This window comes from Lissotriton vulgaris, chromosome 1_1 (assembly GCF_964263255.1).
Source record: "Lissotriton vulgaris chromosome 1_1, aLisVul1.2, whole genome shotgun sequence".
In the NCBI taxonomy this organism is placed as follows: Eukaryota; Metazoa; Chordata; class Amphibia; order Caudata; family Salamandridae; genus Lissotriton; species Lissotriton vulgaris.
Window position 1 is genome coordinate 1,774,826,232 of NC_141685.1, and position 27,616 is coordinate 1,774,853,847.

The 27,616-nt window shown below is 47.2% G+C and overlaps 1 protein-coding gene across 5 annotated transcripts in view; it reads left to right on the forward strand.

The window, feature by feature from the left end:
- Positions 1-26,439, forward strand: part of SCAF11 (SR-related CTD associated factor 11) — an 867,779-nt gene extending 841,340 nt beyond the window's left edge. For all 5 annotated transcript variants that reach the window (XR_015295546.1, XM_086919086.1, XM_086919088.1 and 2 more), the window contains exon 20: positions 25,394-26,439. Coding sequence is in view for 4 of the 5 variants with exons in the window: in XM_086919086.1 (XP_086775212.1) it covers positions 25,394-25,495 (102 nt within the window). In the remaining variant the exon portion in view is untranslated. The remainder of the gene's footprint in view (positions 1-25,393) is intronic.
- Positions 26,440-27,616: the final 1,177 nt, after the last annotated feature.

Consider the following 27,616-nt stretch of genomic DNA (forward strand, 5'->3'; position numbering starts at 1 on the left):
TTGCACTATTCAATGGGTGGATCCAACATGCAAGGGAAGTCCTTATTAATCAGGTATGGGATATGTCTCAACTCAAGGGCTAAATAATTATCGTCACTGTCACATCTATCAATGACCCTCATGTCCCACAAATTCGGCCATAAGTTGAGATCAAGCAGTAAGTGCATAATCAATTCTTCTTCTAGAACTTGCCCTTTAAAATGTATAGTTGGCCCTTCTCTCTGAGATTGTGTGCCCATTACACATGCATAATCCATATGATAACAAATTGGATGCTAACTGCAAAGCTGCTTTAGAACTTCAATATAGGGCGGGGGATTCAACAATCTGGGAATACCCCTTTCCTCAGCTTCCTCTTGTGTAAGGTTGTGAATAAAATCCAGTGGCTCAGATGTCGCATTAAAGTCCACAACTATGATAAGATGACCTCTAGTATGGAAATTCTCCAAAAGTCTACTAAAGCCAGTAGGGTTTCTGACTCATAATTCGGGCTAGAGGGACGATTATAGATGTTAAACAGTCTTAGCACAAAATGCTCCTTCATAGAGTTTATATAAAGGCCCAAAATATCAACAGATTTAAGGCTTAAGCTTTTTATCTTACATACTAAAGAAGTTTTGAACCGTATTAGGCCTCTGGGTGGGTGCCTGCAATTGACGATCTAGTTTTATTCTGTAATTTTATTTGCCCACCCTAAATATGGGTTGTAGATCCCATATTTTCTGAAACACGCAAATATGGAAGTTATCGATAGACGCTCCCCATTCCGCCTATATTCTAATAGAGTAGATTAAACTGCATTCTATCATCCGTACTATGTGGGGACATATGTATTCAATTTATTTTTCCCTCCTTTGAAAACCCTCCTATGTCCATATGTCTGTCTGCTGATCTATCTGACTGTTCCCGAGTTGAGGAGGGGAGTGAATACATAGTCGATAACAAGTTGCCCCTGCAGACACATCATTGTCCTTCCCAAGTCAGTTAATCTCGCTAAGGCCATCATACATCTCAGTGTGCATTTATGGATTCTCTAACTTCAGTAATAGGGGCATTTTGCCCACATTAAGAGCACAATACTCCTTAAGCGGCAAATCAAATTTAAACTGTATTGGGAACCATTGGGTGGGTGGGTTTTTTTTGCAGATCTAGGTTCACTAGCCCTATTGAATACTCCTCCTTGTTCAATTTATTGCTATATAGCCAAACTGCTCATTCTGCAAGGTGCAACGCTTCACCTCCTAGAAGATCCCATCTTAGCAGGGAATAGCAATGCCTGCGATTCTTCAACCTGTGCATTACTTTATTTTTAAGGGACTCACTATCCTCTTTAACTCCCATAGGTAACCTGGGGACATTAACCATGTAGGATAAGTTACCTTTGCTGATGCCTTATCTGGTAGAGACATAATCTAGCCGCAGATTCCTTACCTTTGAATTTCCCAGGCTTCACTCTGGATTCAGAAGATTTTTCTTTGAACAATACCTCTGCTCGCCGGTAGGTGGTGCTGGTCGGCCACACTTGACATCTGCGTCATTCGTGCAGTTGTGGCATCCACATCGCCTATATAACCACCTCAGCTCACTGACATCAGTTACTTTACACGACTTTCCACGTCCGAAGCGCGGAGTGTGTTTTGAACAACTAGGGCCTTGAAAGAGAACAGCCCTGACTCTAAAAATCTGTCCACTGTGCAGGGAGAATTGGTGGGCCGCTATGGAATCTACCAGATAAGGCATTATCGAAGGTAAGAAATTTGTCCATGTGATAGACATCTAGCTGAAGATTCCTTACCTTTTGAATAGATACCAATCAATACCATCCCCAGTGGACGGACTGCGGACTAGTTTAGACCAGGAAGTCCTACAGGACAGAGCAGCCAAAAGGCTGTCCCTGCCAACTTGACTGTCAAGGCAGTAGCATTTGGTAAACATGTGACGGAATGCCCACCTTGCTGCCTGACAAATGTCGAGGACTGGAACCCCACGTTGCAATGCTGTGGTAGCATCTTAAACTCCAGTGGAATGAACCCTTAAGCCTGCAGGAGGCTGCTTTTCGGGTCGAGCATAGTAAATTCTGATGCAGAGAATGGCTGATCGCAAGATAGTCCTCTTCTGGACCGCACAACTATTCCTGTATCCAGCGTACCCCAGGAAGAGTTGGTCGTCCACCTGGAACTCTTAAGTGTGGTCAAGGCAGAACAACAACGTTCTTTTTTTGGAGGTCCAGACGGTGGAGTCGCTCCTTTTCTTTAGAGGGGTGTGGAGGAGAATAGAAAGATGGCAAGGTGACAGATTGCCCCACATGAAATGGTGTTACCACTTTCGGTGAGAAAATGGCCTACTGCGAAGCGCTAACTTATCAGGGAAGATAGTCGGGTTAGGAGGCTTGTATGACAAAGCTTGCAATTTGCTCACCCTCCTGGCAAATGTAATTGCCGCTAAAAAGGCTGTTTTGATAGTAAGCTGCCAGAAGGGGCAATTGTGCAAAGGTTCAAATAGAGCACAGATTAGAAAGTTGAAAACCAAATTAAGGTCCCACTGAGGCATAATGAAAGGAGAAGATAGGAACATATGTACAAGTCCTTTGAGGAATCTATTTTCAATAGGAGAGTTGAATAATGAGGGTTGGTCTGGCAGCCTCAGGAGTGCAGGCAGGGCCAAGAGGTACCCTTTGAGAGTGCCCAGTGCAGAGCCCTGCTAGGCAAGGGTCAAAATAAAAAGCAAAATGTGAGAAAGGCAAGCAGAAAGAGGACCAATAGACCTTTCAGTTTAATATTTTACAAGTTTTTGCCACTGGCAGGCATACACGGTTTTGGTAGAAGGACGTCTGGCTGCCAAAACAACATAGACTTTAGGAGGAAGGTCTAATGCTATCAACTGCCACCGCTCAATCCCTCTCCATGCAAGAAGTTGACCGGTGCGGATGGAGGACCCTTCCCTGCTGCAACAGAAGATCCTCTTGGAGGGGCAGCCTTGTCAGAGTATCGATATTCAGTTGGCGAAACTCTGAACACAGGACTCCCCGTGCCCAGTCCAGAGCCAGAAGAATGACTTTGGCCCAGTTGCTCCTGATCTTCTTGAGCACTCTCGACAGGAGAGGTATTGGCGTAAAGGTGTATAGGAGGCCTGAGCTCCATTCAAGACGAAAAACATCTATGAGCAAGAGCCTCTTTGAAAACTTCGGCGCACAGAACTGCTGACATTGTGTGTTCTAAGGATAGAGGCTGAAACATCTGTACAATAGCCTGAATATCCTGGACTCTCCATTCAGGAGCATAGGCCCAAAACTGCACTGTGTCCGGAACAGCTTTGATGGAAGGGAACGTCTGAGAGTGGGTCAGGTGTGACTTCAGCACATTGATAGTAAACCCCATTGAATGCAGGAGGTTTGCCATAGTCTGGAGGTGGGAGACAACAGCCTGGTGCGATCTTGCCTTCAAAAGCCAGTCTTCGAGATGGGGGAAGACTGGCACCGCTGATCTGCTCAGAAAAACTGCAACCACTGCCATCAACTAGGTGAACACCAGAGGGAAGCTGGTAAGGCCAAAAGGGAGCATGATGAACTGAAAGTGCTCGTTGTCTACCATAAACAGCCGGTAGTGCCGATGATCCAGAGGACGGAAATGTGAAAATAGGCGTCCTGCAAGTCCAACACTACCATCCAGTCACTTGGGTCCAGGCCCTTTTCCTTTTTCGGGACCAGAAAGTGTTGATAATAACCACAGCCTAGTGCTGGCAGCAGAACCTTCTCTATGGCTCCCTTGGCCAAGAGAGTTATGACTTCCTCTTGAAGCAAAGTCAGGTGATCCTGCGTCAGACGATCATATGTTGGTGGCATGGAGGGAGGAGTAATCTCAAAGGGAATTAAGTAGCCCCTTCAGACTATCTGAAGGACCCAACTCAAACACAAGGAGATGATGGATGGAGCGCTGAAACATTTCAGACACTCACCCCCATTCACAGATTTGGGTTGAATCCAGCATTGCTCTTAAGCTAACTTTGCCACCCCAGTTCCGACACTGCTATATGCAAATCAGTCTTGACCCTGTGCCTCATGGGAACAGTCCAGCCCGAACTGCCAAGCCATGTCTTCCCTGGACCAGAAACCAGCATGATGGGACCGGTTTCGGGCTAACAGCCCTCATCAGCCAGGGTAGTTTAAATCCAGTGGCAAAGTGAGCAAGGGACCCACCTGTCTGAAGTAATGTTCTGTCAGTGGCGAAGGTGATGGCTGATCCTGCTACCAACTGGCCGCCCATGATTTTGAACGGCTGGACTAGGAAGGTTGAGGTTGCATGGGGTGATGGTGGACTGATTCGCGACCCACAGGGTTGGAATGAGCCACGCCCACATTGCACAGAGGTTGTTGAACTTGCATGGTCTGGTGGCTGGGGTATGTCTGGCATGGCTGTAAGGCCCTTCCGTAGCCATGAGAGGGGCGAAAGGCAAACTGGGGTTGAGTGGCCCCAGGACCTGGCCGCTGCCCCCAAGTCCTTAAAGCGCTCCAGCGCCATGTTTACCTTGTCTCTGAAGAGACTGGTGCCATCAAAGGGCATGTCTGAGAGAGGCCTGGACATCCTCTAAAAAGCCAGAAGTCCTCAACCAGCATGGCGTCGAACAGCCATCGATGAAATTGCTGTGCCCACCAAGTGTGTCGAGACCACAACAAATGGTGAACTTTGCTGCATCTCTTACATCTGATACTGCTTGGGAGAGGATGGCCGAGCCTGCTCTGGGACCTGTGGCAACACTTGTGCAACCGTTTCCCACAAAGTATGGAAATAACGGCCCAATAAGCATGTGGTGTTCACCGACCGCAATGCAAGGCTGGCAGAAGAAAATATTTTCTTGCCCCAACTATCCAGCCTCTTGAATTCCTTATCCATGGGGTGCGTAAGGGAATGAGCCTTGAGAGGTAGAGGTTCAGACCACCAAACTCTCGGGGGTAGGGTGGTTGGTGAGGAAATTTGGGTCACCTGGAGTAGAGTGATGGCGGCGGGCAATTGTCCTATTCACAGGAGGCCCTGTGCTGGCTTGGTCCAGGTTCACTCAAGGCCTTGTTCAAAGGTAGCATGGGTTCTAAGGATGACCCCAGACTGCAGGACCTCCGTTAAGCTGTTCATCTTGACTGCCACAGAAGGGAGCTGAAGGCCCAGGACCTCAGCTGCCCTAAACACCACCATAGCGTATGATGCTCCCTCCTCCTTGGCCACGGTAGGGGGGAAAAGCAGGTCAGAATCTTGAGTTATCCAGTCCAGTGGCCTCACCCAGTCCATTTCTTTATCAGGCTGGTTTTGTAAAGGGTCTAACGACCCCTCCCAATTTTCCTCCCTTCCTAGCCCTTCAGAATATTTCTGAGGATGTGACCTCGAACCAAAGTGTTATATGGGCGTCGGCTTGGGTCGTTGGGAATAAGAATAGGGCTGGCCACGTTGGGAGTCTTGCATCGTGGACCGGCGCCGGGGAAGGTCGCAGTGGTACGACCGGCGTCGGTCCGGATCCATCACCAGATCCATGAGGTCACTGGGGCGGGAGCCATCAGCGTGGAACCCAATGGAGCCCCCAATGAACCACCAGGGCCCGAAGGCACAACAGTAGGGTCAGGCCACCCAAATATGAGGCACATGGCATCATAAAATTCCTTGAGCTGGGCGAGGGTTGCTCCTGCTCCCTGGAAGGCTGGGAAGCGAAGAGCCGACCCAGGTGCTTGTTCTAAGGAATGGGGCCTAGAGCCCTGAGACTCCTCTGTGGCGTTGGACGGGAAGAGGTCAAAGCACGCTTCAACTTCTTCTGTTTCTTCTACTTCTTACCTGACCGCTCGATGACTTTGAGTGGGAAGACGAAGGCTTGGGACTCCCGGTGCAGGGCTTGGACCTTCCTCTCGAACAAGACCTCCAGGGAGAACAACGTGGTGCCGAATGCTGGGCAGCAAGCAGCTTCAAGGACCGCTGCTTCAAAGCTTTCGGAGCCATGGCCCAACAGTTGGAGCACGACTTGTAAGTCGTAGTCACGCTCCAGGCACCAGAGACTAACCAGGTGCGTGTTAGTCACATACATGGCGGGGTGTATTTGAACTACAGATGTGCAGTCCGGAAATATAAGCACTGTACTGGTTTTCAGTTTTTCTGGTCCTATGTTAAAGGCTCTATGCAGGACCACATTTCTGTCTTGATAGTGTAACTGGTGCACCACCAATGGTGGTTGGAGTAAGCCAAGGGAAAGAACACTTCACCGGGATGTTGTGGGCTATTTCTAACACGTACAATTTAGACAGCCTTTGGGGCACCAACCGCAGTTGCCAGCCTGTCTTTGCCTTCATACTGACCACCTGGATATTGTGGGATCTAGAATGGCCATCAGAATCCTTCCCAAGGAAAGTGGGTTCTTGATGTATGCCCCACCCTTACTACAAAATAGTTCACATTTTCTGGGATCTGGCTATTGTCCCAGCTGCAACTTAAATTCTGTAGATCTGCAATCGTCAGGTTTCCAGCAAGGTTCTACTTGTTCGCAGTTCCCCAAGTTTAATGGCTATTGTTTGGCCACCCAGTGCCCCCCATTCCAACCCTCCCTCAGTATTCACGCTCACAGGGACTGGGGCCTTTTGCTGTTCAAGGTATTGGCTTACACGATATTGGCAACCTCACCCAAGCCTTTTTCTGATTCAGCTTTTAGCCATCTGTGTAGCTAGACACTGTAAACTAGCACATTAGTGATTTGTGGTTCTAGCCTCAACTTGTAATGTTGACCTAAATTCTTTTCTCTCTATTCCTCCAGATAAGGAGTGTAAATATGGTGGGCAGTAAAGTCTTCTCTTCTTGCAGTTTGCATTCTTTAAATAGCGTTTGTCTATAGGGTTTAGTATTGCCATACCTTTTGGTATTAGACACATGAATTTCTGCCGATGTTACTGAAAGACTATCTAGAGTCCTTTACCTAGACATTTCAGAATGGACAGTGCATTCAGGCAGATGTTAAGATCTTGCCTGGATTTCTCCAATGTTTTTACCTGCTGTAAGGGAACCAGTGCCATCCACTCGACGATCATGCCAGGATGCCCACTACCGGCTCTTACGGAAATGTCCAAGCTTCAAGTTGTCTATGCCCTACCCTGCCTGGATGCACTTCTTTATTTATCCCTGTTTCTGATGCTGGTGTGATCAGATCATACTCCAATTCTCTCCAGGGTGGTGTTGATGTTGCTAGCCAAGGGTGTGGTTAAGATAACTTGCGGAGCCGGGGCTCAGACTTTATTCCCATTGCTTCCTGGTCCCAAGAAAGACAGAGGCCCACAACAGATAATGAACCTCGGTTTCTTCACAGGCTGGAGATACACAACTTCCCATACCAAGACGACTGTCCGTTAAATGCAGGCTTACATGAGCTGGTCTTTTATCACTTGCAGAGTACAATGTTGCTGCTGTTCAGGCAGGGATTTGACATTGAGGCCCTCTGCCCACCACTCCAAACCACTATTGGAGTGATTTGAGACAGTCACTTTAATGGCTTTTCCCATGCCAATGTTTCTGGCCAAAGCTGCTCTTCCTCCTTGACAGTTCGATAAAAGCTGTTGGGCCTAATATCTTACCGCACTCTTTTGCTCGGTGTCTTATGCAGGTTCTTCAGTGAAACTTACTGCTCTAATAGTCCCAACACTGGTAGGCCTTTTGGTCAAGATCTACATTTAAGCCTCTCTGGACCTGCATTGGTAGATCAAAGATGCCAACCTGCCGTTGTGTCCCCCTCTAGTGACTTCAGCGGTGACCGTTACATAATCTCTTGGCTGCGAAAAATGTATGAAGTGGAGTTCTGAGGTCTTTCATCTGTTGGTGCAGCGTCACCATGTAAATGTGCTGGAGATGTGTGCCATTTGGTTGGGCATCTTTGCTTTCTTGCCATCGGTCAGAGGCAAGTCCCCATGCACAACGTCACCGCTATGTAGTATTGCTACCAGCAAAGAGAGCTGGGTACATTTGTTCTCTTTGTTGAGGCTTTGGGACTGACGCTAGCTGGAGCTTATCAGCGAGTCAACTAACTGCGTCCTTAAACAACAGGGCAGACAGACTGACCGTGTCATCTTGCCAGCCAAGAGTGGCAGATACATCCTGAGATGGCTGGCTTTTGTTCTTTGCCTGATAAGCCCTCGTCATTCAAACCACCTGCTGTAATGCTTTTCCTAAAAGGACTTTCACATATGTTTCCCCTTGCATTGTTTATAATGCTTCAGGGAGAATTTGGTCTGAATTGACCACCTTGCTGTGCTCATTTTGTAACTGCTCCTAAGCTTCATTCTGCATCCTCTTTGAAATTTGTGTTCCTTATTAAATTCACTGCCACACATTCCATGAGCAAGCTCCAAACCTTCTTGGTTTAGCCTCCATATATGACCATTCCTGATTAACTGGTTGTTAGGACTTGTAGATCCTTTCTTCTGACAGTGGTATTACCCGCACATGTAGGGCAATCAGTTGTCTTCTTTTGCACCCATCTAAGGAGGGGGAGAGAGTGACAACCGTTGGACACAAGACATGCCCTTAGTTTCTACAACATTGATGATAAATTGTTCTTGGTTAACCGCGCTGGCTGTGGCCAAAATAAACCCTACTGAAGTTGTGTCCCCCTTCCACTAGGGAGTAGGTTGCAATTACGGTGTGTGCTAAGGGTATTCCTATTTTGGACATCTGCCTTCTGTCCACACTTTGTCCAGACACCAATGTTTCTATTCTCAGGAAGTGCTATTTTGCTTGTTCGGTCCTGCAGGACTTGCTAGTGAAAGTACATCCTCAAACCTTCCCTCTTTAAAGATGCATTGCTTTGGTACTTATTCAAAAAGTGAGGAATCTGCAGTTTGGCTTATTAACCTTCAGTAACACTCTTTTAAGGATAGATTAATTGCAGATTTCTCACCAGCCCCCCCACTGACCGCCCACCTCCTCGTTTTGTGCAGTGGTCTTTGGGTTTAATGAGGTTCCAAATTAGATTGGCTTACTGCCAGTCTTCATTTTAATCTCATCACGCAAGCTCTGAATCTGAGGGGTGAAAAAAGCGAGGTCACTGCTCAGAAGTGGCACCTATATTTCACTCTGTGTGCAGGAACTAGTGCAAGAGTTTACTGATCCAGTCTGGCACCTGAGAGAGATTCAGAAGGTTAGTAATCTGCAGTTAGAGTATTCACCAGAAAGGGCATTGCTCATGGTAAGTAACTTATTTGCATCTTATCTTGGCATAACTCATGCTTGCTGCAAACTATACAAAACCGGATTTGCAGATTGCCCAGCTTCCTTACCCATAAAATGGAGCATGATTCATTGAATCCAGGCAACTAACTTTAAAGTTAACAACTTGAATGCTAAGGCACTTCATCCCGGATGCTGAACTCCCTTGAATCCCATTGTTCATGACGAGCTCAGCTCGTCATGAGGACATGAGCAGTGTACTGCATGACGAGCTGAGCTCGTCATGAGCATGGAAGGGGTTAAGATTGAGTTGAAAGGTTTCCTGAGGAACTCCATTTGGAAGTCTGGCCCAGCAGGCCGGGTGAAACCATAAGCAGTTTGGGTGAAGCCAGAAAAAGATCAAAAGAAAAGTGTTTGGTCCAACATTTGATGAGCAACCTGCATCTTAAGTAGAATAATTTTTAGGTCGAAGCCTAGAGCTGCCCAAATGCGCAGTCTCGCTGGCGAGATGTATAGTGTTTAGGATGGTTTCAGTACCGGGCTTTAAGCCCTACCCCTCTTTCCCATTGGCCGGCGTCACCGTTTATGCGAAACGGTGGCAGCCATTGGGAAGGAGGTTAGCGTGACGTACACTTTTCTCTTTGTCGGACGGCCCACTTGGACAGGCTCGTCCGACTTACTTCTGCTGCAAAAGGTTTCTAATTTTTATGGGACCTTATGACCCCATAAAGATTAGAAACCTTTTACAGCAGAAGTAAGTCGGACGAGCCCGTCCAAGTGGGCCGCCCGACAAAAAGAAACTTTGGTCTGGCGGGCGCTTGTTCTTATTAGGACGTCAACTGATGTAATAAAGATAGATACGAGGCTAAATACATTCTCTGTTTTAAGCTGTTTCTTTTTCTTTAGCACAAATACTATGTTTTCGCTGTTTTGTTCTGAGAACAGAGAGGAAGGAAGTCGCACACAGAAAGCATGCCAGTATGCCGTGCAATTCTAAACCTGATTGGTAGGAAAACATCATAAATTATGGATCCCCTGCAGCCGCCTTCAGTCTGTCATGCGGACGACCTGTCTCCATTGTGCGGCTCTCCGGAGTGGGCAAGGCTATTGTGCATTAACGCCGGGTGAGCGCCATTCGCTTAAGATCGCTGCCGACTGCTTGAGCAGGGCCCTGCCTCCTTGTACAAACACTCCATGGGAAAACAAATGTTGTGTGTAATTGATAGTGGCCGCGATAGACAGCCGAGTCCTTATGGAAGGGGATGAAGGAGAAACGGATTTCGGCTGACCTTGCTCACTGAGGCTTGGTCCTGGCAGCAGCTCGCGCCGCTGTGACAGCAACAGACACAGCCACTGAGCACAGGCCTGCTTTTGTTCCCTCGCGCGCTGGTTGAGGAGACAAAGGGGCAGAATGGCCTCCCTTTGAGCAGCATAGTCTGCACGCCGGACAGCCTCCCCGTGGTATTTATTGCCAAATGCAAAGCAGCAAAAGAAGAAAAAATCTCCGAAGGTCATTGTCTTGCCTGAAAGTAGATAAGCTGCGGCCTCAGTCATTACTCTCGTGTCTGAACGTAACGCCCTGGTGAGCGCATGCCAGGCCATTTTTAGTTATCAAAAGTTCATTATCACAGCTCTTGTGACGCATGCCACCATGAGAGTGTGAAACGGCAAGATCTCTGATCATTCATTTGTGGGTGTTTGTACTACTGCTAATTGATCTCATTGAATTTATTTCCATGTAAACTGGTAAGTTGCAGAAGCTTTTGAAACTGTGTTATACTATTCTGCCAAGACAGTGGATGGCAGTTTAGGAGTGTTTATCAGGTAAGCAGACAAGTTTGACGTGCATACTGCTAAAATCAGGAAAGATATGGGTGTCACCTCCAAGTTACTTTGTGTCCTTGGACTCTGGCAAGTGGTAGCAAGATGGAGGTTCTGGGACAGGGCAACACGCTGCTCCTTACTGAATGTGGAAGCTTGAATAAAACCTATCCAGAGGCTCTGTTGAATGACACCCAGCTCAAGACAAGGGTTCAGAAGAACTGGTTCACATGTATGGTGTGGTAAGAGAAATTCCCAGTCAATAGTCTTTGTGTCATTCCCTTAGCTGCTGGAGTAGTTGGAGAGTTGTCCAGCTGGATCACTGGAATGGAGATCATGTTTTCTCTTAATTAGAGGTACCTTTCCCACAGAAATCCCAAGGGACAAAACCAGCAAATGATAGTCCCAAAGAAATCCCAGACCAAAAACAGCAAGTAAACAAAAATCAACATGGGGATTATTAGAGATAGCACGTGTTTTCTCTGGCATTCCCTACAATTCCCCTGCCACTGCCTTTCCTACTCCTGGTCTCGGATCTGATATCCATGTCAGTTTAAGTATCGGTGTCCATGTCCGCAAGACTTTAGTTACCACATTGTAACTGCGTCATTAGGTCCGTTCCCATGTAGGACACTGGAGACGGGCACAAGTACAAGTGGAAGACACCCCAACAGAAAAGATGCCCTTTATAGTAAATAAACATAATATTATTTAAGCAGGTACTTACAGCACACAGAAATGCACTCACTCATGCATGCAGAGCAGAATTGGTGAGATCTCCTTCCATAAATAGAAAAGTGAACAATAAAGTTGCAGGCCCATGCCAATGAAAGTGACACACAAAAACTATCACTCCTCAGCTCACAACACCTTGCAAGATAAAGCTAGAACTAAAGAAAAAATTATGAAAACCCCAAATAATTCCCTCATTTCATGTCATTAATAGTGGCAAAATCCAAGGGGTAGCCCAGATAAAGGCACAGAATAAGATGAAATGTTTCTTACTGCTGGACTTGTACTACTGGAAAGCAGTCTCACATTTGTAATAGCAATAAAACCATGAAATAAACAGATGCTGACCAAATACCGTATCGGCAACAACTATTTGGAAATAAAGAGCACTCAACATGGACAGACCGGGAAGTTGGAGTTAGGCAGGTTCTGTAAGCATTGCTACATGGAATTTTTCAAAGATGGAACTTACTGACACTGACTGACTGACACTGACTGACTGACACTGACTGACTGACACTGACTGACTGACACTGACTGATTGACACTGACTGATTGACACTGACTGATTGACACTGACTGACTGACACTGACCGACAGACTCTGACCGACAGACTCTGACCGACAGACTCTGACCGACAGACTCTGACCGACAGACTCTGACTGACAGACTCTGACTGACAGACTTTGACTGACTGACTCTGACTGACAGACTCTGACTGACAGACTCTGACTGACAGACTCTGACTGACAGACTCTGACTGACAGACTCTGACTGACTGACTCTGACTGACTGACTCTGACTGACAGGCTCTGACTGACAGGCTCTGACTGACAGGCTCTGACTGACAGGCTCTGACTGACAGACTCTGACTGACAGACTCTGACTGACAGACTCTGACTGACAGACTCTGACTGACAGACTCTGACTGACAGACTCTGACTGACAGACTCTGACTGACAGACTCTGACTGACAGACTCTGACTGACTGACTCTGACTGACTGACTCTGACTGACACTGACTGACTGACACACTGACTGATACTGACTGACTGACACGGACACTGACTGACACTGACTAATACTGACTAATACTGACTGACTGACACTGACTGACTAACACTGATTGACTCTGACTGATGATTGACATTGACTGACTGCCACTTACTGACTGACTGCCACTTACTGACTGACTAACACTTACTGACTGACTAACACTTACTGACTGACTAACACTTACTGACTGACTAACACTGACTGACTAACACTGACTGACTAACACTGACTGACTAACACTGACTGACTAACACTGACTGACTGACTAACACTGACTGACTGACTAACACTGACTGACTGTCACTGATTGACTGACACGGACACTGACTGACACTGCCTGACTGACACGGACACTGACTGACACTGACTGACACCGACACTGACTGACTGATACGGACACTGACTGACTGACACGGACACTGACTGACTGACACGGACACTGGCTAACACTGATTGATTGATTGACTGACTCTGACGACACTGACTGACTCTGATTGACTGGGACTGATTGACTGACACCGTTCTCTTCCAGGGGATCCTCATCAATAGTCATAAGCACTGAATATTCCCGCCCATGTTCGGGACCCAGGAAACAATATAAGAATATATATCTTGCTCCACATATATGTACGTACATATATTCTTTTTCTCACACCAATGCAGCCCCAAAACTGAGGCTAAAACAATGTAATCACATGTACATGTACTGCAATTAGTAAGGAAACAAAAAACACATTAGGTCAAATATCCCTTGAACTTTGTGTTTTAATGAGTAAAACCACTCATAAATCCTGAAAATTGCTAATAAATAAACATTGTTAGCCCTCAGGCTGCATTGTAAAACAATAGCATAGAAAATGAAACCATTTTCAACAAAAACTGGCACTGTGCCTTTAAGGCAGCCATGACCCCAGGCTTCCCATCATGCCTCAGGGGTGACAGTTAGGTCAGTTGTTCTTTCCGGCTCCTTCAGTCAGGACCCTGGTGAAACAGCTCCCTTTTTGACTTTGTGTCAAAAAATATTCCAGGTTATCTACAATTTTTGCTTTCACTCAATGTCTTTTGGACTTAGAGTGTTAATGTTACCTTTTTTAGGCTTAAAAAAGGTAATTTTTCTGTCAAAATGCCTTCCATCTTTGACAAATGCCCTTCATGTGGAAGGAAAACGGCCAAGACTGACACTCATTCAATGTGTATCCTGTGCCTACCAGACTCTCATTCTTCAAAATCCTGTGAACACTGCCAGGTTTTATCGTCCAGAACTCTCAAAGACCGAGAGGAAATTCGCATTTATGGACTTTCTGAGAGAGGAAGATCTGCCAAGAAGCAGAAAAGTCGCAGGATGCGGTCGACGTCGAGAGGAATCCCGACTTGTTCACCTTCGGCGTCTGGATCGGCGTCGAAAAAGCAGTCGATGGCGACGAAGAAGACGTCTTCAGCGTCGAAAGGCAAGGTACCTCCGCTACAGACAGCGTCGAGGGGTAGGTCGCCATTGAAGCAGAGGAGCTCGACGGCGAGCCAACCGGTGTCTAATTCAGGGAATGTCTCCCCTACAAGAACACAGGAGAGGTCACCCTTGAGGCAGGTGGTGCAAGAGATGGAGAGTCAATCATTGGGCCAGCCTCAGGCCCTGATGTCTCAGTAGGGTTCCCCAAGATCAGCATCGGCTGCGGAGGTGGAACAATCCCCGATACAGGATCCTCCCGTCAAAAGGAGAAGGGTCTCGGATGAGAGAGGTCGGTCGAGGTCTTCCTCTACACGGTCTCTGGTGAGCCTGTCCTCATCCTCCATTGCATCTCGCAGTGACAGATCTTCGGATGGAGAAGTCAGCTCTTCGGATAGGGAGAGGTCCAAGTCCCCTGCAAGGTCGCAGCAGGAACAAGCGGATCAACCTCCTCCTATACGTTCGCCAGTGAGGGATCATACCCAGAAATCTTCTCCTGTTCGTCTTTCCCCAAGGTGGTACAGACCTCTTCACCACTGGGCCAAGGACAAGGAGACGGCGGATCGTTTGAGGACGTATCGAGAACAAGCCTCCCGCCACAAAGAGCGGTCTCGCTCTAGAGTGCGCTCAAGTAAGAGAAGATCTAGCCACAGGGAGCGATCTCGTTCTAGAGCGCGCTCAAGTAGGAGAAGATCTATGTCTAGGAGCAGAGGGCGGACTCATAGATCTTCAAGTTCTTAGAAGTCACGCTCTCACAGGAATTACTCTCCGACTCTAACAGACAGCCCGCAATCGAGAATATCTCCAACTTAGGATATTTTCTCGTTCCAAGACATCTTGGGCAGGGGAGCCCTGAAGCTAGGAGTGCCTATGACAGCTCCGCAGGTCAAGACGACGGTCATCTTTGAAACCCTGCAGCACAGATCGGCACCCAAACCTTTATTACCGTTGGTCCCAGGTATCATGGATCCGGTGAATGAGGTCTTCCCGACTCCGGCTACGGTGAAGTCAGTCCCAGCAAGGATTCTCAAGAAATATCGCTCTCCTGAAGAGGATCCCCTGTTCCTCAAGTCCGACCCACCACCAGATTTAGTAATCATTGCGGCGGCTAAAAAATCCAATGCGATGGCCTCCTCATCCACGAAACCACCGGATAAGGACAGCAAGTTACAAGACTCATGGGGGAGAAGAGTGTGTAACACCTCAGCCTCTTTCCTCAAGGTCGCCAATGCGGAAGCTCTGCTGGGCAGATACAATAGATCTCTGTGGAACTCGCTTCAGAGGTTTTCTGCAAAACTTCCTCAGGAAGATAGTAAGGACTTTGAGGAGATTCTGATGGAGGGCAGTCAAGTCTCCAATCAGATTATAGGGGCGGCGGCAGATGGAGCTACTCTGGCTGCGCATGGTTATGCGCATGGAATCACAGCGAGGAGATCCTCATGGTTGCGCCTAACAGCATTAAAACCCGAGGCTCAAGCCATAATCCTAAACCTTCCTTTTTCGGGCACATCTCTCTTTGGGGCGAGTGCTGATGAAGAGATGCAACGGATGAAAACTGAGTTAGACACCCTTAAAGCCGTGGGGCTTGAAAAGAAAAAGGAATTCCGTAAGAAGTTCCGTTCTGATAACAAGGGCTCTTCGAAGCAGAGGGTTCAAACCCCTCACTGGCAGAAGGGCCAGAACCAGCAAGGCCAACAAAAATCGCAATATAAAGGCAAGCGCAATTCCAAAGGAAGTGGGAATCAGCGCCAAGGCAACAGCTTCAATAAGCCTCAGCAGAAGCAATGAGTCTTCATTTCCCCCAGTGCCATTGTCCACTCCAGTGGGGGAAGCATTGCACATCACAGGACAAAGTGGCAGGCCATTACAAAAGATCAATGGGTGTTGTCTAAGCTGCAGAATGGGTACTGTCTTCGTTTTCATCGTCTAGCTCCACTCGTTCCTCCGATGCCAACGTCAAGCCACCAGCTACAAATGCTAAAGAAAGAAGTAGCGACACTCCTCGAAAAATCAGCCATCGAGAGGGCGCTGGTGGCTCAAAGGGGGAAAGGAGTCTATTCAAGGTATTTTCTGGGCAGAAAAAAGTGCTAAAAGGCGGAATACAGGCCCATTCTGGACCTGAGAACACTCAATCTACATGTCAGAAAAGAAAAGTTTCGCATGTTGGCGCTTCATCAAATATATCCACATCTCAGGAAGGGGGATTGGATTTGTTCGCTGGACCTTCAAGATGCATACTTTCATGTCCCTATACGGCTCGATCACAGGGGATTCCTTCGATTCCGGGTGGAGACCTCCCACTACCAGTTCAAGGTCCTACCATTTGGGTTGAAGTCGGCCCCCAGGGTGTTCACGAAGTGTGTCGCAGTGGTGGCGGCAGCTCTACGCCGCAGGGGGGTCTTCGTATACCCATACCTAGACGATTGGCTGTTGAAAGGTCCTTCTCCAGATAACGTAAGGAATCAATTCCAGACCTGCATAGAACTCTGTCAGCGTCTAGGCCTACATGTCAACTACAGCAAGTCTGTCTCCCAACCCACTCAGAAGATTCACTTTCTAGGAGCTCTGCTAGACTCCAAAGTAGGAAAAGTGTTTCTTTCGAAGGAGAGACAGTTTTCTATAACGCTCAAGTGCCAGCAAGTTCTTCGCAACAGGACTCCAAGTGCGAAAAATAGCCTCCCTCTTAAGGTCGATGGCTTCATGCATCTTCCTTGTACCGAACGCCAGACTTCGGATGCGTCCTCTTCAGCAGGATCTGGAGGACAAATGGGACCAGCAATCAGATCACTTTGTCAGAGGTAGCTCGAGCTTCCATCCCGTGGTGGACAAAGAAGCAGAACATACTGGTGGGAGTTCTCTTCCATCAACCTCCTCCTGCACAAACGATAATCACAGACGCGTCTTTACAAGGCTGGGGGGCGCACATGGGGCCTCTCCAAGTGCAGGGTCTGTGGTCTTCCAAAGAAAGCACCTACCACATCAACTTGCTGGAATTGAGAGCAGTCCACCTGGCCCTCAAAGCGTTCCTTCCCTCGCTTCAGGAGGCAACGGTTCTAGTACAAACGTACAACACCACCACGATGTACTATTTGAACAAGCAGGGAGGAACACGCTCAAGGACTCTATCACTGGAAGCTCAGCGCATCTGGCATTGGCTTCTGGCTCGCAAGTTGTCTGTTCAAGCAGTCCACCTCCCAGGAGAGCAGAATGTGAGGACGGACGCACTAAGTCGGCATTTCGAAGACCGAGACGACTGGGTTCTCAACGACGAAGTGCTAGAAGACATTTTCCAGTCTTGGTGTCGTCCTTCCATAGACCTCTTCGCAGACGACGTAAACAGTAAATGCCCAAGCTTCGCCTCGAGGTTCTACCGACCAGGAACGAGAGGGAATGCTCTTTTGATCGACTGGTCAGGGGAATTTGTGTACGCCTTTCCACCCCTTCCGCTTATCCCGAAGGTGGTGAGCAAGCTGAACCACTCGTACACAACAATGATCCTGATTGCCCCCGACTGGCCGAGACAATGGTGGTACACGGACCTACTTCACCTGTCAGTGTCTCCTCACAAGAGGCTTCCGTGCAGGCCGGACCTGTTATCGAAGATGAACGGGAGGATTCACCATCCCAACCTTCCGCCACTCAACTTGGCAGCATGGCTCCTGAGGTCATTCAGTACGGCCATCTAGGACTGCCACAAGACTGCATGTCCATTCTGAGAGAAGCACAACGCCCTTCCACAAGACACTCTTACGCATGCAAGTGGAAGCGGTTCTATATGTGGTGCATGCAGAATGGCCATAATCCGGTGACTGTGCTGCTAAGACACGGGTTAACCCAAGAAGTCACTGGGACCTGGGCGAAATATTGTTACACACAAAGTGGTCCCAGAAAAACACGCAATAAACTCAATCGTAACCAGAATAAATAGATATAGAGAAAATTATAACAACATTGTTTTTTAATCACAACGTGTGTTTACATAAAACTAATTCATAAAAATGAGTACATATTAAATCACATATAATGCCCCTAAAAGAAAGAAGTAGGGAAGGGTGGTGCTGGAATGGTGAAAGTATAGAAAACTCAGACAGGCGGTCACTAAGACCAAAATGCAACAAAAATTCTAAACAATTAACACAATGAAACAATTAATTAGTCAATTGATTTTAGACAGTCATGCCTCAAATTAGATCATAAATGATAAATAATGCGGGAGGCTTAACATAGAAGAGAGTGTCATCCGGTGACTGGTCAGGAAGAAGCAGTTCTTCCCTACTTGTTGTACCTGGCTAAAGCAGGGTTGAAGTTTAATTCCATTAAGGTGCATTTAGCCGCAAAACTGCTCATAGGCGATCACCTTCACAAACCTCTTTTTTCCAGTTGCCAGCGGTAAAGGATTTCCTGCAGGGTCTGAAAAAGGTGTACCCTCCAGTACGTACTCCTTCTCGTCCCTGGGAGCTGAACCTAGTACTATCAAAGTTGATGGGCCCTTCTTTTGAGCCCATTCATAAAGCTACTTTACAGCATATTTCCTGGAAAGCAGCTCTATTGGTAGCGATTACGTCAGCCCGTAGGGTGAGCGAGATTCAGGCTCTCTTTCCTGCCGAAAGTGGTGTCAGATTTTCATGTCAATCAGTTGATCTTTCTGCCCACTTTCTTTCTCAATCCCTCTACTCCAGTTGAGAGGGCTTTACACTCTTTGGACCTGAAAAGGGTTTTAAAGTTCTATCTGGACAGGTCCAAGTCTATTCGACATTCTGATCAGTTATTTGTTAACTATGGATCGATCAGAATTGGTCATGCAGCATCGAAACGTTCCATTTCCAGATGGATCGTTTCGTGTATCAAACTTGCTTATCAATTGGCGCAAAAACCTCTGGGGTTTACCCCTAAAGCGCATTCCACTAGAGGTAGAGCTGCCACGACGGCTTACCTGCATAATGTGCCCATGTCTGAGATTTGTAAAGCGGCGACCTGGAGGTCTGTCCATACATTTACCAGACATTACTGTCTAGATTCTGACACGAGAGCAGACACCCAGGTGGGCCAGGCCTCCCTGAGGAATCTGTTTAACAGCTGAGTTATTGGCTGTTATGATTTGGTTGGGTCATGTACTTCTCATTTACCTGCAGGTGGTTGATGGGCTTGCTATTCTATTCAGTGCTTATGATATTGATGAGGATCCCCTGGAAGAGAAGGATAAGTTACTTACCTGTAATCCTAGTTCTATTCCAGGGGTATCATCAAAGTCATAAGCAACCCACACGCCTCCCCAGGTAAATGAGATTCGATACTATTACAATCTTATGGTTGAGCCCTGTCTTCAGGGTTATGCAAAGAACAACTGATTTAACTGTCACCCCTGAGGCATGATGGGAAGCCTGGGGTCATGGCTGCCTTAAAGGCACGGTGCCAGTTTTTGTTGAAAATGGTTTCATTTTCTATGCTATTGTTTTACAATGCAGCCTGAGGGCTAACAATGTCTATTTATTAGCAATTTTCAGGATTTATGAGTGGTTTTACTCATTAAAACACAAAGTTCAAGGGATATTTGACCTAATGTGTTTTTTGTTTCCTTACTAATTGCAGTACATGTACATGTGATTACATTGTTTTAGCCTCAGTTTTGGGACTGCATTGGTGTGAGAAAAATAATATATGTACGTACATATATGTGGAGCGAGATATGTGTTTTTTACATATATATTTTTATATTGTTTCCGGGGTCCCGCACATGGACGGGAATAATCAGTGCTTATGACTTTGATGAGGATACCCCTGGAAGAGAACTAGGATCACAGGTAAGTAACTTATCCACACTGACTGCTACTGACTGACACGGACACTGACTGACTGACTGACACTGACAATGACTGACAGACACTGGCTAACACTGATTGACTGACTGACTCTGACCGACACTGACTGACACTGACTAATACTGACTGACACTGACTAATACTGACTGACACTGACTAATACTGACTAATACTCAGTGACACTGACTAATACTCACTGACTGACTCATAACTGACAATGATTGACACTGACTGACTGACACTGACTGACTAACACTGACTGACTTGACTATGACTGACAGACACTAACACTGATTGATTGACTGACTGACTCACACTGACTAATACTCACTGACACTGACTGCCATGACTTACACTGACTGCCATGACTTACACTGACTGCCATGACTTACACTGACTGCCATGACTTACACTGACTGCCATGGACGGACAAGGACTGACTGACTGACTAACACTGACTAACACTGACTGGCTGACACTGGCTGACACTGACTGACACTGACTGACACTGACTGACACTGACTGACACTGACTGACACTGACTGACACTGACTGGCTGACACTAATACTGACTGACGGACACTGACTGACGGACACTGACTGACGGACACTGACTGACGGACACTGACTGACGGACACTGACTGACGGACACTGACTGACGGACACTGACTGACGGACACTGACTGACGGACACTGACTGACGGACACTGACTGACTGACTGACACGGACAGTGACTAATACTGACTGACCCTGATTGACTCTGACTGACTGATACTGACTGACAATGATTGACATTAACTGACTGACACTGACTGACTGACTCTGACTGACACACTAAAACTGATTGACTGACTGACTCTGATTGACGGATTGACTGACACTGACAGACACGGGCACTGACTGATACGGACTGACGGACACTGACTGACAGACACTGGCTAACACTGATTGATTGACTGACTGACACTGACCGACACTAACCGACACTGACTGGCTGACACTGACTGATACTGACTGACAATGATTGACTCTGACTGACACTGACTCACACTGACTGACTGACTGACTCACACTGACTGACTGACTCACACTGACTTACTCACACTGACTGACACTGACTGCCATGACTGACACTGACTGCCATGACTGACACTGACTGCCACGACTGACACTGACTGCCACGCATGCCACGGACGGACACAGACTGATTCTGACGGACACGGACGGACACAGACTGACTGACTTGGACTGACTCTGACAGGCTGACACTAATACTGACTGACACTGACACACTGACTGCCACTGACTAATACTCACTGACTGACACTGACTGACGGACTGATACTGACTGACAATGATTGACATTGACTGACTTCCACTTACTGACTGACACTAACTGACACTAACTGACACTAACTGACACTAACTGACACTGACTGACACTGACTGACACTGACTGACACTGACTGACTGACACTGACTGACACTGACTGACACTGACTGACATGACTGACACTGACTGACATGACTGACTGACATGACTGACACTGACTGACCCTGACTTACATGGACACTGACTGACGCGGACACTGACTGACGCGGACACTGACTGACGCGGACACTGACTGACGCGGACACTGACTGACGCGGACACTGACTGACGCGGACACTGACTGACGCGGACACTGACTGACGCGGACACTGACTGACGCGGACACTGACTGACGCGGACACGGCCTGACGCGGACACGGCCACGGCCTGACGCGGACTGCCACGGCCTGACTCGCACTGCCACGGCCTGACTCGCACTGCCACGGACTGACTCGCACTGCCACGGACTGACTCGCACTGCCACGGACTGACTCGCACTGCCACGGACTGACTCGCACTGCCACGGACTGACTCGCAGTGCCGCGGACTGACTCGCAGTGCCGCGGACTGACTCGCAGTGCCGCGGACCGACTCGCAGTGCCGCGGACCGACTCGCAGTGCCGCGGACCGACTCGCACTGCCGCGGACCGACTCGCACTGCCGCGGACCGACTCGCACTGCCGCGGACCGACTCGCACTGCCGCGGACCGACTCGCACTGCCGCGGACCGACTCGCACTGCCGCGGACCGACTCGCACTGCCGCGGACCGACTCGCACTGCCGCGGACCGACTCGCACTGCCGCGGACCGACTCGCACTGCCGCGGACCGACTCGCACTGCCGCGGACCGACTCGCACTGCCGCGGACCGACTCGCACTGCCGCGGACCGACTCGCACTGCCGCGGACCGACTCGCACTGCCGCGGACCGACTCGCACTGCCGCGGACCGACTCGCACTGCCGCGGACCGACTCGCACTGCGGCGGACCGACTCGCACTGCCGCGGACCGACTCGCACTGCCGCGGACCGACTCGCACTGCCGCGGACCGACTCGCACTGCCGCGGACCGACTCGCACTGCCGCGGACCGACTCGCACTGCCGCGGACTGACTCGCACTGCCGCGGACTGACTCGCACTGCCGCGGACTGACTCGCACTGCCGCGGACTGACTCGCACTGCCGCGGACTGACTCGCACTGCCGCGGACTGACTCGCACTGCCGCGGACTGACTCGCACTGCCGCGGACTGACTCGCACTGCCGCGGACTGACTCGCACTGCCGCGGACTGACTCGCACTGCCTCACACATGACTGCCTGACACTGACTAACACTGATTGATTGACTGACTGACACTGACTGACACTGACTGACTGACACTGACTGACTGACACTGACTGACTCTGACATGACTGCCTGACTGACCTGACACTGACTGACTCTGACATGACTGCCTGACTGACCTGACACTGACTGACTCTGACATGACTGCCTGACTGACCTGACACTGACTGACTCTGACATGACTGCCTGACTGACCTGACACTGACTGACTCTGACATGACTGCCTGACTGACCTGACACTGACTGACTCTGACATGACTGCCTGACTGACCTGACACTGACTGACTGACACTGACTGCCTGACACTGACTGACTGACTGACTGACTGCCTGACACTGACTGACTGACTCTGACTGACTGACTGACACTGACTGACTGACTGACACTGACTGACTGACACTGACTGACTCTGACTGACTCTGACTAACTGACACTGACTGACTGACACTGACTGACTCTGACTAACTGACACTGACTGACTGACACTGACTGACTCTGACTGACTCTGACTGACTCTGACTAACTGACACTGACTGACTGACTGACTCTGACTGACTCTGACTAACTGACACTGACTGACTGACACTGACTGACTCTGACTGACTCTGACTAACTGACACTGACTGACTGTCTGACTCTGACTGACTCTGACTGACTGACTGACTCTGACTGACTCTGACTAACTGACACTGACTGACTGACTGACTCTGACTGACTCTGACTGACTTTGACTGACTGACTGACTCTGACTGACTCTGACTAACTGACACTGACTGACTGTCTGACTGACTCTGACTGACTGACTGACACTGACTGACTGACTGACACTGACTGACTGACTGACACTGACTGACTGAGTCTGACTGACTCTGACTGACTGACTGACACTGACTGAGTCTGACACTGACTGACTGAGTCTGACTGACTGACACTGACTGACTGAGTCTGACTGACTGACACTGACTGACTGACTGACACTGACTGACACTGACTGACTGACTGACACTGACTGACTGAGACTGACTGACACTGACTGACTGAGTCTGACTGACACTGACTGACTGAGTCTGACTGACTGACACTGACTGACTGACAGACACTGACTGACTGAGTCTGACTGACTGACACTGACTGACTGACTGACACTGACTGACTGAGTCTGACTGACTGACACTGACTGACTAACACTGACTGACTAACACTGACTGACACTGACTGCATGACTGACACTGACTGCATGACAATGATGGACACTGACTGACTGCCACTCACTGACTGACTGACAATGACTGAAACTGACTGGCACTGACTGATTGACACTGACTAACATTAGGTCTCACCTTTCATTAAGTTAAAGCAATTTGCTTTGCTATACAATATCATTAGCAAATCATTTAACTTAATGGCGAAGCCTATTGCATTTTCAAAGCTTGTTTTATGAAGCGTCATTGGCTCCTAGATTGGCATGTGTGGGGAAGGGAATTAGATGAGGGACAGCAGACATGCTAGAGAGCTAGTTCAGGAAACTGACTTGGCAGTCCAAAATTTGCAAAGGTGAAACAACCGAGTGTTATTGTAAAACTAAGCCTTGTTTGGTATAGGAGGCCTCCTAAGTCAAATGCTCCTCATAATTTGGTCATTGATTGAACTTTAGGCACTAAGTTAATGTTTTGACTCCAAAGCGCACTGAGCACTGTGAGGGTATACAGTAGTTTCAGAGATCATTCTCTCCACACCGCAGGAATGCACTTTTGTATTACTATCTTTTGAAACATTCCGCTGACAAAGCTTGATCTACATACACCTAAGTGGGTGTGTTCATTAAGGAAAAGTACCAGAGCGAACTGTTATTTTCTAACATGATTCCACTCCTTTGAGGTAGGTTCTTCATTAATCAGTTTGCTGGCAAGTCAGTCCAGTTTTTGAGCGTGGGGGTTTCTGGCAACTTTGACTCTACCTCTTTGTTTACCAAATGCAGCCATCTTTGGACTCCAGAAAAGGGACTAGACTAAGTTAGATGGCTGCTGCTGTACATCATTGTTATACAGACTTTGCAGTGTAATTAGTCTTGATATGGAGTTTGTTGAGGGCTACAGATTGTCTGATTACTGTGGGTAGGTTTGAGAAGGTGTCTTGAGATAAAAACTGTGACATTCCACTAAGGGGCAGAAATTAAGAGATTTGAAAAGTATTTCTAGGTTGAACGTTCATGTGGTGTTCTATTACTGGTAACCGTTTCCCTTGAGTAAGTGTCATATTTTTTTGCAGAAATTATATACTTTTACTGTACTTATTGTATTAATTTTGAAACGATGAAAGGTTATGTTAGCTAGCCGGGACTTACATCTGTAACCTGCATGTTGCCCATACAGCTTAATAGCACACACATTTTTGCAATGAGCTACTACATTGTGAATGGAATGAATACCTTCCTTCGTTAAACTCCGTGTGAATAGGTAAGTGATGGAAAATGATTTAATTTAGAGTTTAATTCTGTAAATTATAGTAAAAGTGCAGACTGTCTCTAGAGAAGTACATTTCAGATGGTCACATCATTGAAAATTATTCAGACACTTGTCACTGTTTGATTCAATTTAACCACAGGCGTTTTTGTTTAAACCTAGGTTTGTCATAGTAAGAGCGGAGACGTAAATTCAGCAAAAGTGGCAAATCTGGTGCGTGCCTATGTTGACAAATACAAACATGCAAGGAAGGAAAAAGAGTAACTTGTCAGCACTTGAAAAGTAGTAAGAGCAAATGGAAAAAGAAAACTTAATCATGTCTGCCAAGTGCAATTTCAACATGTACCCTTGAAACAAAATTGTACTCAATTGTGATTGGTTTTGATAAAATTATTTTTCAATGTAGGATTATGATGTTTTGTTTGAATACATTTAGAGCTATATTGCAGCTTCCTTATCCCCTTTCCCACAAGAGTGTTTCGGGTGTGAAGGGTTTAAAGGAGTGCATTTTTACTAGAAATGTACCATTGTGTGGATACTAGAAGATGTACAGCATTTTCACTTAAATGATAAATTGCAAATAAATTGAAAATGTCTACCTTAAATGTCTTGGCACAGGTATGTACAGTACATGTAATAACGTCAGGTTTAAAATATTTCATAAAAGAAGCTGTGTTCTATGAATTTTCCCTAATTGTAGTAAAAATTAAATAATGTATTTCCTTGGCAAACGTTTCTAGTATTAACTAGATGCTGATGGCTTAGTACACTGTTATAAAAAGTACATAACTTTATTTGAACAGATAAACTCTTTAAGAGTTACTACTAGGCTAACAGTATAAACCGTAAAATCCAGTGACCACCACTTTATAAAAATATGGGACATTTCAATTATTGTAACAGCAAATAAATGTTATGCTGCTTGTTTTTTCCTTTGTGCTGTCATTTGTTGTCCAATAATTGCCAAATATGTCTGGTAAGAACTCAGAAGTGAGCCTAGCTTTGATGATAGTCGCCTCACTGGTTACAAGTATTCTAGTGGCTAACGAGCACCTTGCATACTAATTTGTTTTAGAAACCATTCATGTTCGCTTATTTGTTCAATGTGTTTTATTGCTGACCTCTGCTATACATTTTCTAAATTAAATGATCTTTTATATTTCTGAAGAAAGAAACTCTGAGCAATAAAAGAACCCAGAAGAAATCTTTTGTTCACAACGACTTTCTCTAAAGACGTGTATTTGGAATCATTCATGGCTCTGTTTATTATGTTTGATAGGGCAGCAATATGCAGTTTGTATGTGCTAAATATAAACTGAGAGAAAAACATTTCTGTGCAGTTCTTATTTCAGAGCTCTGTTTTTTGTCATGAAGCACAAGACCACCTCTTGACCCCAAATTTTACACCAAGACTTTGTAGAAAGGCATTCAAACCATACTGACTTCAACAGTATCTCAATGCCGGCAAGTTCTGAGCAACAAAAGATAGATACCATTAGACTCCCCACAGTTCCTCTTGGCATGAGCCACCAATTACAAAACTTAGACCTCCATCATGCTCTAGTCTGCTTGGACAAGTAAAAAAAAAAGCATGGAAAATGCAATAGGTCTCGCCTTTGATTAAGTTAAAGCCATTTGTTTTGCTAATGGTATTGTATAGCAAAGTAAATGGCTTTAACTTAAAGTTTCCCCTCTGATTCCAGCCTTGAATGCCTCCCAAGCAATGCCCGGTGGGGGGCAGACCCTCTATTAATCTCCCAAAAAGAAGCTATCCAAACGTGCATATGCTTGGTGTATTCCTCATCCTTTAGGAGGGCCCTCTCAAATGTCCAAGATGGCTCCTTCTTCCTATGATCCCCCAGTGACAATGTTAAAACTAACGGATTATGATCTGACCAGATTCTTGGCAGCCTCTCCAACTGGCTACTACTTACCAGGGAACTAGAGATAAAAAAGTAGTCCAGCCTAACCGTGATTTTATGGGGGGCCGAATAATACGTGCTTCCCGAGCCAGCCGGGTTACCCTGGGCCCACATGTCCACCAGTGCGTTGTGTCGTGCTAGATTAAGTATAGCTTGGCAGGTCCTTTTCTTACGGCCCGAGTAAGTTCGACCAGCCACCGTGCCCAGCCCGTCCAACCCATTTATATTAAAATCCCCGCAACAGGCCACTGGCTCTGGCCATAAAGGTAACTCGGAATCTAAAAATTCGAATATATCTGGATCGTCTTCCGTGGAGCCATAAACAGAGACAAACGTAAAAATTCCGGCCATCGTTTCCCCCTCCACCATTACCCACCTACCCCACTGATCTTCTTTTTTCCTCCTAACTGTGACCACCCCTTCCTGGCTAATATGGCCACCCCTCTTGTTTTAGTCCCCTGCC